At 39.6% G+C, this 14,745-nt stretch overlaps 1 protein-coding gene across 23 annotated transcripts; it reads right to left on the bottom strand.

Moving 5' to 3' along the window:
- Positions 1-378: 378 nt before the first annotated feature.
- On the bottom strand, positions 379-5,800 carry LOC110895332 (pentatricopeptide repeat-containing protein At2g15630, mitochondrial). Of its 23 annotated transcripts, XM_022142632.2 has the most exons (6): positions 3,643-5,800; positions 1,843-2,647; positions 1,514-1,612; positions 954-1,051; positions 812-873; positions 379-662 (listed from the first exon to the last, which is right to left on the bottom strand). In XM_022142632.2, exon 1 carries the CDS (start codon positions 5,661-5,663, stop codon positions 3,795-3,797), a length of 1,869 nt encoding a protein of 622 aa, XP_021998324.1. In that variant the 5' UTR covers positions 5,664-5,800; the 3' UTR covers positions 379-662; positions 812-873; positions 954-1,051; positions 1,514-1,612; positions 1,843-2,647; positions 3,643-3,794. The 23 variants fall into 23 exon arrangements, with proteins under 23 accessions (XP_021998324.1, XP_035836527.1, XP_035836531.1 ...); XM_035980634.1 differs by having other exon boundaries at positions 379-714; positions 954-1,612; XM_035980638.1 differs by having other exon boundaries at positions 379-711; positions 954-1,612.
- Positions 5,801-14,745: the final 8,945 nt, after the last annotated feature.

Here is a 14,745-nt window from a genome sequence, read left to right as displayed (position 1 = left end):
CAGGTTGAGCCAGCCTGAAAATGCCTTTTTCTTTTCTTAATTAGTAAATAGCCAGTTGATTAAATGTTAACTAGTAGAAGTGCCTTTTTCTTTTCTTAGTTGCGGCGGGGTACAAGCATATTACATAAAGTGTTACATATTGGTTCTATCTTCGTCTATGATTTTTGGTACACTCGAGATGACGGTTTCGTTAGTGCTCGAACACAAACTTTTACAACCATTATACCATTTTATGTGTTTTATAAACCTATATAGAAGTAACCCAATGCGCAAAACTATATTGCTTTTAAAAGTCTATATGATCTCAAATGTAGATTACGAATAAATCATATAAAATGGCCATAAATATATACCGCAGAGATTAAATCAATTCGAGAATAAAAGAAAGCAAATATCAACTCTTGAGCACTTTATCAGCAACTTTCTTAAAACAATTAAACTTATCGCAAATCAAAACTTGCAGGTAAGCTTGTTCCTTTACAGTAGACATTAACATATAAATTCAAGCTGGAAAAATGGCACCGCGTTAGCGAAATCGATATAGATAAAATCAACAAAAAAAAGATCAAATCAAATTCAAACTCTAAGGAGGTCAACATAAAAAAAGAATTTGAGACGATGAAGAAAATAACCCGCAATTCTAGAAACTTGCCTTCGACGATCTGCAAAAAATAGACCAGATTTACCAACTCCCATGTCTCCAAGCAAAACCTACTACAAGTCAACGCAACTTGAAGCCTCAAATGAAATTGAGACAAACTAATAAATTAAGAAATACAATGAATGAACGCTGATGATCGAGTTGAGTTACCAGTTTTGCATTCAGATTAATGTGTCCGGTCATCGCAATCAAAATAACCTTCATTCTAGTTCCTGTAATAAAAAAGAATGCACATAAAACAAACCTACTATTAAAAACTGAAAATGGAAAAAATCTCTTCGTTACAAATTACATTAGGTGACCTCTCCCAATGTGGTCAAATTAGAAGTCCAGGTAACAACCCATGTTTGCACATCTTGAATCATAAATGCCAAGTACAGCTGTTACAACCTGTGAATGTGGTTTGGCTAAATCTTATATCACTGAAAAACTTGATTGCGGCTTTACAAAACCCGCGAGGACAAGTATCTATTGGATCTACAGAGGATTCAAGGACCACAGATTTTATTTTTGGACCCCTATGCAGCGTTTCTTGCTCAGCTTCGCGTCCTCTAGAGCGAGTGAGCAGTTTGTATATAGCAGAAGCATCATCATTACGATCATGATAGTCCCTGAATCCACATGGTGATGAAAAGCTAGGCTGTTGTAAATACCAAGTCTTCTTGTTTCAATTATTAGAGAGTACTTACAAACGTATTTGAAAGTTGAAATATTAAAAGCTTGGAAGAGGGTGGTGTTAAGGTTTGCAGAAAGGTCAAAGTATGAGAATATACCCTCCATCACATAATAGATATGTATATTATCTATGATAAAACAAATATAAAGTAATAAGATAAATTAGGGTCAAGTTACCTCCGATGTTTCACCAGCCGGAGCAATGTCTCTATCATGAAACACCACCAGACCACCTATCTATTCCAAGCTTTTCAAGAAACCCAAAGTTTGCCCTCACTGCAACAATAATAAAACTCATTAAGGTAATTAAACTCCCACTAAACAAATAAGTAGTGTTCTAACAGTTAAAAAACAATCAATCTTGCCCGGTATCGTTTCTCCCTTGCAACTCATATACTTCCCTCAAAATCCCCAAAACAAATTTCTACTCCTCCACAGAAAACCCACAATCAATACCCCAAAAAACACATCTAACAATTCAGGAACAACTGAAGAAAGAAACATACATACACATATTGTAGATTACTCTTCGCTGGAATGGTCGCCGGCGACATGCGGTATCGGAAGAACAACCACCACTATGTATTTCTCTCTCTCTAAAGATGAATTTAGGGGTTTGTTGAATCTGCAAAAGCAAATGAACACTCAAATAAAATCAAATTAACAACAAATTCGAGAAAAGACGATGAGAAATGGAGTGCATGTTGCTTTAGCAGAGTGTTGAGTGCAACCACAATCGCCGGCGTCGTGTTTGCGGAGAAACCCTAAAACCAGGGAAAAAAGAAAGAGGCAGGATTCGAACGGGCGACTTTCATGTAGTAGCATTACACAGGAACCACTTTACCAAAAGCCTTAAGTGATGAATTTATCAAAACAATAAATATATATATGGTAAGCCAATCGGATGAATTGAAAAAAAAGCAGCCAACAAAGACGAGTCATTTGGTAATGGTAAACACTGTTCACAAGGTTTGTTTTTTAGTAGTATATGATAATAGTATGATAATGGTAATGATAATGAGAATTATAAAAAGCTGTTAATTATCACTAAATGTTTCACAAAAGAAAACCTAAATGATAACTTTAACATCACAATTTCTACCAAAAAAGCAGCACCGTTCCACAATTTAAAAATATTGTCTAAATCAAAGTAAAAGAATGAAATAAATCCAAAAAAGAAAAAAAAAAAAAAAAAAAAAAAAAAACTAGCTTGCAATTGCCACATTATAACCAATGATATCATCTGCTGCATCATCCACATTGACTGTTATCTCAAAGTCAAACTTTATTTTTATTTCGCCACTGCACAATCTATTAAAAAAAAAACAGAATATGTTTATCTGCATATTAAAAATAGATCATTACAACTACAAGTTGCAACAAACAGGTAATCAGTTTTAAAACGCATGCCCAAACAACCCTCAAGCAGGGGCACAGCATAGTGGGGCGAGAGGGGGCGGCCGACCCCCCGAACTTTTCGCTCAGTAGTGGAGAGTATGTAGTTTTCGTATAGAATTTTTTTGGTATATACGTTTTCGACCCCCCGTTTTATAGAAATTTTTGAGTATATACGTTTTGACCCCCGGTCGGAAATCTTAAGCTTCGCCACTGCCCTCAAGTTATGCAATATAGCATGTAAAAAGTTAAAGGACACGCTTGTCGCCTGCTAAGGTTAGTGTTACCATAAGAGTAATTCTACAGTACATAAAATAATTACCCATGTAGTAGCCTTAAATGGTAGCAAAAATATAAATACTAAAATTCTTTATGATTTGATAGGTCTTTAGGATTTTTCAAACATTTTAAGCAACATTTACATCTTTTTTGTGGGCTTTCTTTAAGAACTTGATAGAGTAAACAATGTTCATGTCATCCTTTAACCAGTTATAAGTTATATTTCACATCTAATAGTAACAAAAACAAAGTGTGTCACATCTAAAGATATAAAAACATAGTTCAATGAAATATTAGTGGAAGTAAATAACATTTTGGTGAAATTTGCCCACTGTAATATACTAAACATACAAATAGAAAGTGTTAGAAAAAATATAAAAATAGACCTTAATTCCTCTTTGTAAAAAACTAAGACCAAACAGAAACTATATGTGTGATTAAAACAACAGAAACTCTGCATTACTTTGTATATATACCCAAAAGAACATATAAGTATTGGTAACAATCTAGTCATAACTCATAAATGATTTAAAAACCTTGTCAATAACCTGAAAAAGAACATATTTATCACAAATTTTTGTACATATACTTGAATTTTGATTTGAAATATATAAAAAATGTAAGCAAGATACCTGATAATGTCAACCTGAAATTAAAAAAGAAATACTTTCGTATCCTCGCACCCCATATTCAACGATTCTGTTATTCCGAAAAAAACTTTTGAATCGTCTATTTTACAAGATTCGGGTTGACTCTAGCAAAATCAAACAGCTCTATTGAAAGATCATTTTCCCAAAAACTCATCAACACTTTGTATTCCTTCAATTAAAGAATACAATGTACTGTCATCCGGACTAATGCCTTTACTGACCATTTCTTTAAAGAGCTTTTGCGCAATATCCCCTTCCTTATTTTTGCATAATCCTTGTATAAGAGCGTTGTACGTCAACAGCGTAGGCTCAAAACCCGAACTTAACATAACATCCCTAACCATTAAAGCCTCCTTCATGTCACCTCTCCTACTATAACCACTAACAAGCGTATTAAAACTGATATAATCCGGCGTAATCCCTCTTTCCTTCATCTCATTAAAAACTTTAATTGCTTCTTCAACGTTTCCGTCCCTACAATACCCCTGCATTAACGTATTATACGTCACTTCATCGGGAAACACCTTTAATCTATCCATTTCCTTCACAAGTAAAAGTGCCCGTTTCATGTTATTATTAACGCAGTGACCATCAATCAACGCGTTAAACATTACAACGTCCGGTACCACCCCTCGGTCTATAATCTTGGCGAACAAATTATCCGCTTCGGTCATTCTGTTTCTTTTGTTTAATACGTTTATAAGGGAAGTGTATGTTACGTGTGTGGGCTGAATCCCTTTACCTATCATCTCATCGTGGAGGCTAAACGCCTTATGTGCGTTACCCGACCGACAATATCCGTTGATCAATATGTTATACGTTATGGCATCCGGAACCAAGTCTTCCTTTTCCATTTCTTCTATCATACCTTCCGCTTCAGACTCATTTCCGTCAAAAACTAACGCATGTATCAGTGAATTATACGTCGAAACAGACGGACGTATACCCTTTTTAACCATTTCATCCTTGTAACGATACGCCATCTCAATATCCCCTTTATTGCAATACCCGTCTATCAAAGTGTTATAAGTTACAGCAGTCGGAACCAGCCCGACTTCCTCCATTTTACACAAAAGTTCAGACGCCTCGTTAAACCTTCCGTCTTTACACATACAACTAACAAGTGCTCCGTAACTATACGTATCCGGCCGAATGCCTTTCGCTCTCATTTTCTCAAACACCCTCCGAGCGCCAACAAGATCCCTCTTTGAACAATACCCGTTTATAACCGTATTATACGTAACAACATTCGGCTTCAACCCAACCGCCTCCATGCTTGCAACAAACTCCTTAGCTTTCTTCAACTTCCCTTCCTTACACAACAAATTAATCATAATATTATACGTATACACGGTTGCACTAATCTTCAACCTAAACATCTCGGCGAACAAAACCCACGCGGCATTCGTATAATTCAACCGAACAAACAAACTTAACATACTATTACAACTCTCAATCTTTACAACCACCCCTTTCTGTTTCAACATATAGAAACAGTTAACGACATCATCAACCTTCTTCAATTCACATAAAGCCTTAATCCACAAGTCGAAAACTACAGAACCCGATACGCCTAAACGGTCACTGGCCTTAACTAACCCGTCAAACAAGTCATTACAGCTAAATTTTCCTGAGTTAATAACTGATTTTATAAACTGTAAAGATGATTTGTGTGAGGGGAGTTGGGAGATGATGGCGATAGATAGGGAATAACATTCGATGTTGGTGTTGTTGGGGGTGAAAAATTGGGTGAATTTGAGGACGAGAGGTGGGGATGTTCGGAGATTGTAAAGGGTTGTGGAGATTGTGGTGGGGGTTAGGGTGTCTGATAGGTGTTCGACGAAATGCCACTGAGAAGATGAGATGTAGTTTTGAAGGGTTATGTGTGGAGGGTTTGTGGGTGGGGGTTTGGTTTCGGGCGTTGAGAAGTGTTGGCGTCGAGTGGTGATGGTGAGGGTTTGGTAGTGAAGGGTTTTTCGATTGAGGGTGTTGAAGAGTCTCATGATGGCAGTGGCCTTGCTCAAGAGAGAAAACTCAACTAGTATGACAAAAAGCTACAAGGCTCAAAGCTTGCAACTTTTGTGGTTGTTTTATTGGAGAATCAAGATGTGGCATCGGTTTGGACTTAACTCATTAAGGGGATGTTTGTTTACTTTTTAATGAAGCTTTTAATGGTTATGACCTCTTATTGGTTCAGACCTTTTACTGGTTCAGCACTTAATGGTTCAGACTGTTTGTTTCACGAGCAGATATCTGAATGGTTCAGACATTTGCCTCTGAATGATTAAGATTTATACAAAGTCTGAATGGCTAAGACCTCTAATCTGAATTGGTCAGACATTTGCCTCTGAACGGTTAAGCATTATACATGCTTTTAATGGTTCAGACATCTTACTAGTTCAGCACTTAATGATTCAGACCTGTTACTGGTTCAACACTTAACCATTCAGATATTGCCAAACAGCCCCTAAGTCTAATTATAAACCATCAGTGCTGCTCTAGTGCTCTCCTCACATATGTAAATTTAGGTATATTCGTAAATAAAGAAAATTTACATAAAAATTTATCAAGCATTATTTTAGAATGAGAGATGAATTATTTGAAGAGTGTATTCTTTTTCTTTTTAATATTGTATTATAATTATATTAGTAAGAATTTGGGGTGTACTCTAATTTCATTGGTGTTAAAGTCTTAAAGATGAGATGGCAAGTTAACATGTATTTCAAACCACTCTCTCCACATGTTAAGGAGTGTTAGAACCTCTCTTGGTTAACATGTTAACCTAGGCAAAAAAAAAATAATAAGAAATTAATGTTATTTATTATCAATGTTTATTTTAGCTAAGAAGTTAATGAAATGGCATCATTATTATTATTATTATTATTTATTTTGGAGTTAAATGCCCGGATGGTCCCTGTGGTTTGCCCCTTTTTTCACCTTTAGTACCTAACTTTCTAAAATTACAGCTATAGTCCCCAACTTTTGCAATTTCGTTACCGGATAGTCCTTGGCGCGGATGAGAGTTAGTTTTCTCAGTTAAGTTGATGTGAAATGACTATAACGCCCTTCCTATTAAAAATTAACAAATAAAACATATCATCAAAGATTCAAAAAAATAAATGTGGGCCCCACCTAAATTACCACCCACCTCTTCTGCATCCCAACACCCCTGCAACCACCCACCTCCACCATCATCTTCAACCTCATCCACTGCCACCATCACCCTTCTAACTGTAACCCAACTACTCAGAGTATTGAAAAGATGCTTTCGTATCCGATATAAACTTCAGATGCTTAATCAGAGTATTGAAAAGATGATGCAGATGCTTCACATATTCCACAGCTCGAGCACCACCATGACCATTAAACACACCAAACAAACCAATCATTTCACTGTCTACACAATCGATTCTCGCTTCATAGAAATCCTCCATCGAATATCCCTTTCCCGGAGAACTTGCAAACCTGTAGCGAAGAAATTTATAAATAAAAGAGTTAAATGCCATTTTAGTCCTTGTGGTTTGGGCCATTTTGCCAGTTTAATCCAATGGTTTCATTTTTCGCCTGTAGGTCCAAAAAGGTTTCACTGTTGCCATTTTAGTCCACTGGGTTAACCTCATCCATTATTTCTGTTGACGAGAAGGGAAATTTGGTGATTTTATAAGGTCGCATTGCCCTTCTAGTTAACAGAATTACATATAAAATGACCGAATTGCCCTTCTCGTTAATAGAAAAAATGGATGAAGTTAATGCAATGGACTAAAATGGCAACGATGAAACCTTTTTGGACCCACATGCAAAAAATGAAACATTTGGACTACACTGGCAAAATGGCCTAAACCACAGGGACTAAAATGGCATTTAACTCTAAAAAAATTACCTGTTTTTAGATGAATCTGCAACAGGGTTAAAATCAATCTGTGTGAATATGGAAAGGGGATCGAAAAACGATAAGAACACAACTTAAAATTATGCAAACAATATTGGTAATATATATGTGTGTGGATTAGGGCCGTTCAAATCGCTCGCCGCTCGTCGCTCGCTCGACGCTCGTTCGAAAATTGCTCGGAAAATGCCCGTTCGATTTGACGCTCGGTTATAAACGAGCCGCTCTGCTCGGTTCGGTTTGTAAACGACCCAAGCATGAGCAAAGGTTCGCTCGGCTCGGTTCGGCTCGAATTATTGTTTTAATTAGTATATATATATATATACATATACATATACACATACATCTATAAACATGTATATACACAAATATAAATTATACATATATACACACATACACCTATATATACACTCACACTTACACATACATATATACTTAAATATAAATTAAATTTATAGTTTTATATGTACCAATCTATTAGATTTTGGTCAACTATACACAAATTTACAACTATATCTATACGTACTAACTCAACGACGCCAATAGAAAAATTAAAATCAAAACTAAAAGTTAAACCCTAAACCGATAAACGACAATCCGTTCATCGCCTCAATGTTTCATGTCGTTACCCTAAGTCGATCGTCTCCTGCTCTCAACGTAATTGTTCGTGCAATATGATCATCGCCTCATCAGCCACAACATTATTATTCATAAGAAAAATATTATGTCATGAAATGTGCATGTTTTTAAAGACATAAAAACTTGAGACCCAACATTGTCACTATCTCTCAGCAAATTTAAATTGGGCGACATGGTTGTTCAAATCGCTCGAACTTCGCTCGACGCTCACTCGGAATTTTTACTGCTCAAAAAATGCTCGCTTTATTTGATGATCGGTTTTAAATGCGCCGCTCCGCTCGGTTCGGTTTGAAAACGAGCCAAGCACGAGCAAAGGTCCGCTCGGTTCGGCTCGGCTCGTGAACAGCCCTAGTGTGGATAGAAATTTGTTACATGGTTGCGCCTATCAATGTTGAGATCTGATCCCAAAAATCGGAGAGAATATGATTGATAGGATTCAAGAAATATCATTATCCAATGTATAATTTGCCCATTTTCAGTCTGTGAAGTTGCACAAAGTTATAAAAGCTTGCAAACTGCCGCCGTTTGTGATGGTGGAGGTGCCTGATTAGTCTGAGTAGTTGGGTTACAGTTAGAAGGGTGATGGTGGCAGTGGATAATGTAACACCCCGTGTTTTCGAATGTCAAAGTCAAAGTCAAAGTCCAAGTCCAAGTCACCTTTGACTTTCTTTGACTGTAAATAGTCTATTTTATATTTTATTTGTATTATGTGGAGTAAGTGTTGTAATCAGAAAGAATCGAAGTAATCGAATGTTTTAACGCGAACCGACTTACGACTGTGAATAGTAGGAAGTAACAATGCGATAAAGTTAACTAATCAGTAATCAAACCGGTCTAACTATCATCGAACTCGAATTACGAATTATGCGAACTTTGGTTGTTGTATTACGTGTGTGTGTGCCTTATGTGTTACCTGTGCGTGTTTACTTTACGTTTTGTGTGGTAATCAATCGAAACTCGAATCGAATGCAACCGAAATCGAACTACGACAAATGGTAACGTTAGGATAGGGTGAATTATAGATGATTGTATGTTAGATATAGTAGTTGGGACTGAAAGTAATTTGAATAGGAAACTCTATCGTACTCGTATCGTCTTCAATCAAAATCGAAATATCGAAAATCGTCGCACCGAACACTCGAACCAGGCTACTAATCGATCAGGCTGTCAGCCGATCGAACAGCCCAGCTGATCGAACAGACTGTTCGATCGAGCAGGCTGTCCGATCGGGATGCCAGCCGATCGACCAGCCCTTTCCTCTTTTGGAGCCTATAAATAGGGCTGTCATTGTCACTCTTTACCACTTTTGGAAAGCTCTGACCGACCAGCCCGTGCTCCTCTTCTTTTCTCAGATTTCTTCCGATTCCGGTAAGTTTCCATCCTAAATCTTGTACTTTCTTGATCAAAACATGCTCCTACACCTTTCTATCTTTCAATTTTGATTTCTAACCGTGAAATCACCAAGATCTAGGCATTCTTGAGTGATGTCATCATGGTGTTCTTCAAGAACACCATGTTTTGGCTTCAATCCACTATGAATGGCTCGGATCTAACCGATTTCCACATAAACAAGCTAAGATCTACCGAAGATCTAAACATTTACACGATGTGAAGAATTGAAAGAAGGGTTTCAACTTTCTTCCAACTCTTTTACACTCAATGCCTTCAAACCGGTAGAAACGGAGCTTGAGCCAACTCACTAATTATTCCAATGGTTGTGTGATTCAAGATCCGGATTCTATCTACGAGGTTCACCGACTTCGGGTTTAACGTCAGACCGCCAGTTCCGAACCATTCATCGGCCGGACTTGGGTGATTCCTGTCCGAGCAGGAGAAACAAGGAAGAACGAAGGTTCCCTGGTTGAGCTCGTTGTCAAACTACCTTGATATGACGACAAATAATCAGAACAGTCAAATGTTAGACGGACAGGCCGACCAGGTCAGGATGCTGGCCGAACGGTTAGGCTGTTTGAACGAACAGCCCAACCGATCGGACATGCCAGCCGATCGACCGGGCCAGCCGATCGACTAGCATATGGCCCCATAACTTAACAATTTCATGAAGTATGGTATTGAACAGGGTACTGTTCGATCGAACAGTTGTTCGTCAACATTACTCCTCGGATCATGAGATACTATGCTTCAACACTTAGTCGATTTTCAGTTCGTTTGTTGTATAAGGAATGCCACCCGATCGAGCATGCTATTCGATCGAGTAGGCTGTTTGATCGAGTGACATCCTGATGAGGACTACTTTTGAAGTTCCTAACCGATCGGTTATGCCGACCGATCGAACGGATCGTTCGATCGATCTACCTGAAAGGTAAGAACACTTCAATGTTCTCAAATGCTACAACAAAAACTTCAAAAGGACAAGCCATCATACACAAATACATCCTTCACAAAGGAAGAAACAATCCACTCGAACAGTCCAGCTGATCGAGCCTACCGGCCGATCGAACAGGCTGTCCGAACGAATTGTCCACCGAACGAACAACCCACTCGATCGAACCAACTGTTCGATCGACCAGGCTGTTCGACCCACTTACACTTGTTTCCACTTTACGTGTTATTCATCGTTATGCTATCGAACTGTTCAGGCTAACCCTACTCCCAAGCGCTCCCTTCAATCCATCAATCAATCGCTGTGAGTATACTCGACCCCTTTTTGTTTTAGCACTTTTGGGTGTTACATACGTTACTTATATCAAAAAAACACAAAACGATCACACTACTCAAACTACTTGAACGCTAACCAATGTGCATGTATTACGTGACTAAATGAATGCTTGTTGATTGTGTTTACACATGGAATGCTGTCTACCTGCCTTAACGACGTAGTACTATAGTTTGGACTCAGCACCCGTTTACACGGGGGTTGTTAAGGACAATTACTTGCATGGATTACGGTGGTAATCATGTATTGCGAACCGTCTCGGACGGTCAACCCGCAGTCATTTGTATCGATAGGTCCATGTCGATAATTAACATGCTTCGTTTTCCTCTGTGTACGTGCTGGTTATGCGTAAACTATTTTCGAACTCTATATGCTATTATCAAACTTGTATGCTCACCTTTACATTATGTGTATTGACTTTATTTTAACGTATGTACCAGGCAATTAGGATGCTTATCTGCTAGGAAGGCAAGCTAGGAATAAGCGTCTAGAGCATAGTTGTCTGTAGATCTTGCAGATCGAGTCTCTAGAAGCATTGAACAATATTTCTATTTTATTTAAAACCTGAGTTGTCAGAACAGAATATTTGACTAGATACTTGTTTGTAATAAGTTGTTGTATTGTTTGGGATACGGTATGGGACGTATCATTTAAACTGAATAGTAATGAAGGTTGTTATGGAAACTTCTGGACAATCTGTTTCGCTCAGTGCCATGCCCCGATGATTCCGCCATCAGTTGGGGTGTGACAGATTGGTATCAGAGCCATAACTATAGGGAATTAGGCAAGACACGACCTAGTCCGGGTCGCTGTCTTAGGGACCTAGACTATAGTTAGGAACCAACAGACCAAGCTTAGGTGTGCTATATTCTGATATTCTTCGCTATCACTGCACTCAAATTTATGAATAAAATCAAGCGGTTTGGTCAGGATTAGGTGTGAAAACCACAAACTCCCGACTAAATTTCTTGATCAATGCCGATTTTATCAATTTATCAATGATTTCCTCATTATTTTCATTAACGAACGAGGAGAATTATACCAAATCAGGAGTGAAATCCATATTTTGATGAATAATCTCCTCAAATTTTACTAAAACAAGGAAGAAATTGCTAAGCCAGGGGTGGAACCCGAATCTTGGCAACTTATTCCAACTTTTACTCATCTCACCAAAGCCTTGATGGACTCCAACGACCTGAACTCACAAGTATGCCCTAGGGAATACGCACTGAATGCCCAAGAATCGAGGCAGAAACGCGATCCCAAGAGTCGAAAAGTGACGACAAGTCTACTGCGAATAGTCGAATCGCTTTGGGTAGTCGATGTCTAGTAGCCGCAGACAATCTATTTCTCGATTTTATGTGTTTCGATTCTGAGCCCGCAACCGCAGACTCTGATGATTCGTTGATTTTATGTGTTTTATGTGTGATTACCTGTTTATGTGTTTTATTTTGATTAATCGTTCGATTTTTGCTATCACTTCGATCGACACACACGACTCCTGTTGCTCTTCTACCTCAAAACGGTAACAAGTCGCTGCAATTCTAGACGATACTATGCTAGGACATACGTTATACTATGCTGTACTCGACATGCTATACGATTATGTGATACTATTCGATATACTACACGTGATCGCTATATACAAACGACACGCGTGCTTTGAATGATAGGATCTTGAGGCAGTCAGAATACTCTGTGTGCTTATAGGTGAACTGCGTGCTTAACTGCTTCTGTGTTTAAATGTGTATGTATTCTGTGCCTACGTGTCTCTGTGCTTTACGTGCTTATGTGCTTCTGTGATTACGTGAGTCTGTGGTTATGTGCCTACATGTTTATGTGATGCGTGTTTCGACGTGTTCCTAAGCTTTTGTAAGTAGTAGACGTGTGAGGTGAGATTCGATTTGTTGTGTCTGAGACATACGACGATGTCTATTGCAGACCATGTCGTCATCTGGACACCAAACCCCACTCACCCGCCAAGAGAATAGAGACAGGCGTCTCGCTACTATCATCGCCAAGAGTGTGGCAAAAGCTGTGAGCGATGTCTTTGAGAACGCCAGCAAGTCATCTGAGGAGTCGAGAATCGATGCTCCTAAGGATACCAGCAAGACTGGGTTCAGCTTTAAACAGTTCAAGGCATGCGGACCAAAGGAATTCACCGGAGGAGATGGCCCGACAGTTATGTTTCAATGGTTCGATTCTATCGAAGTCACTCTGCGCCAAAGCGGTTGTCCAGAAAATCTCCGCACCCTCAATGCTACAGGCGTCTTTCAGTTCCGAGCTCTAGACTGGTGGACGGCCGAACGAAACAAGCGCGGAAATGATGCAGCTTATGAGCTGACATGGAAGGAGCTGAAAGCCATCATGATGGACGAGTTCTGCCCTCCCCATGAACGCTAAAAGTTGGAGGACGAGTTTTGGAACATTAAGCAGAAGGATGGAGATAACGCTTCCTTGACTGCACGCTTTAAACAACTCAGCATCATCTGTCCCGATCAGGTCAAGACGTCAGACATGGCCATCAAGAAGTATATTCGAGATCTACCCGATTGTGTTGCCGATTTCGTTCATGCCGCCAAGCCATCATTAATTGAAGAGACCTACCTGCTTGCCGCAGAGATCAATGACAAGCGGGTAAAGTCTGGTTTCTGGGATAAGCATACCAAGTCTCTACACCAAGCCACCGCCACGTCAACCGTCGACACCACCACTGCTCAACCTTCCAAGTCGTCAAGAAGAAGGAAGAAGCACAACAATAACAGCTCCAGCAACAAGAACTGTGCTGTGACAACGATTGCTGCCCCTCTGCAAGTCGTACCGGCTCAACAGCAGTCGCATCATCGACAAGCTCCAGTGATCAATGCGCCGCCAGCTAAGCGTGCTTACACAGGTCCCCACCCGCTCTGCCCGACATGCTCATATCATCATCCGGTGGGAATCGCCTGTCGTTTTTGCGCTCACTGCAATCTCTACGGTCATTTCACTGCGAACGGTCGCTATGGTCCCCGTCAAGTCCCAGTTCAAGCCGCCGCTCATCAAGCTCTACTTCCAGCCCCTCAAGGCCAACCAGTAGCTCAAGCACCCGCGGTCAATGCTCGAGTCTGCTTTGCATGTGGTGACCCTAACCACTTTGCAAACATGTGCCCGAACCGGGTTGTGAAACAAGAACCCCAGCAGCAGCAGCCTCAGCAGCAACAGCAAGCAGCCCGTGTCAGAACCTTTAACATCAATGCTCGTCAAGCCCAGGCTGACAACAACGTGGTTAATGGTACGTTCCTTGTGAATGGTATTTATGCATCATGTTTGTTTGATACTGGAGCCGATAACTGCTTTATGTCGTTTGAATTCGAGAAGCTCCTTAGTCGTAAGCGTTCTTATCTTCCCTCGTCATTCGAAGTCGAAGTTGCTACTAGAAGAACCGTCGCTGTTAACTCTGTTCTTCGTGATTGTACCCTAGAGCTCAACAATCACGTCTTTCCAATCGACCTTATTCCGATGCAACTCGGAAGTTTTGACGTCATAGTAGGCATGGACTTTCTTCGCGAAAACCATGCTGAAGTTGTGTGTTTTGAAAAGATGATTCGATTCTCGCTCGCAAATAGAGATCTATTGTGTGTGTACGGTGAAACAGCTTCGAAGGGTCTTAAACTTATGTCATGCGTCCAAGCTAGCAAGTATCTCCGCAAGGAATACAACGCTTTCTTGGCCAACATTGTAGTAGCGGAGAAGGAAAAGAAAAAGAAGGTTGAAGTCAAAGACGTCCCAGTGGTTCGTGAATTTCCTCAGGTGTTCCCTGATGATCTTCCTGGATTACCGCCAAGTCGTGATATCGACTTTCGTATCGACCTTATTCCTGGAGCTAACCCTGTTGCTAAAGCCC

The sequence above is a fragment of the Helianthus annuus genome, chromosome 12 (genome assembly GCF_002127325.2).
Source record: "Helianthus annuus cultivar XRQ/B chromosome 12, HanXRQr2.0-SUNRISE, whole genome shotgun sequence".
NCBI lineage: Eukaryota > Viridiplantae > Streptophyta > Magnoliopsida > Asterales > Asteraceae > Helianthus > Helianthus annuus.
The sequence above is the reverse complement of the archived record's forward strand: the minus strand, read 5'-3'. Positions and strand labels throughout refer to the sequence as shown.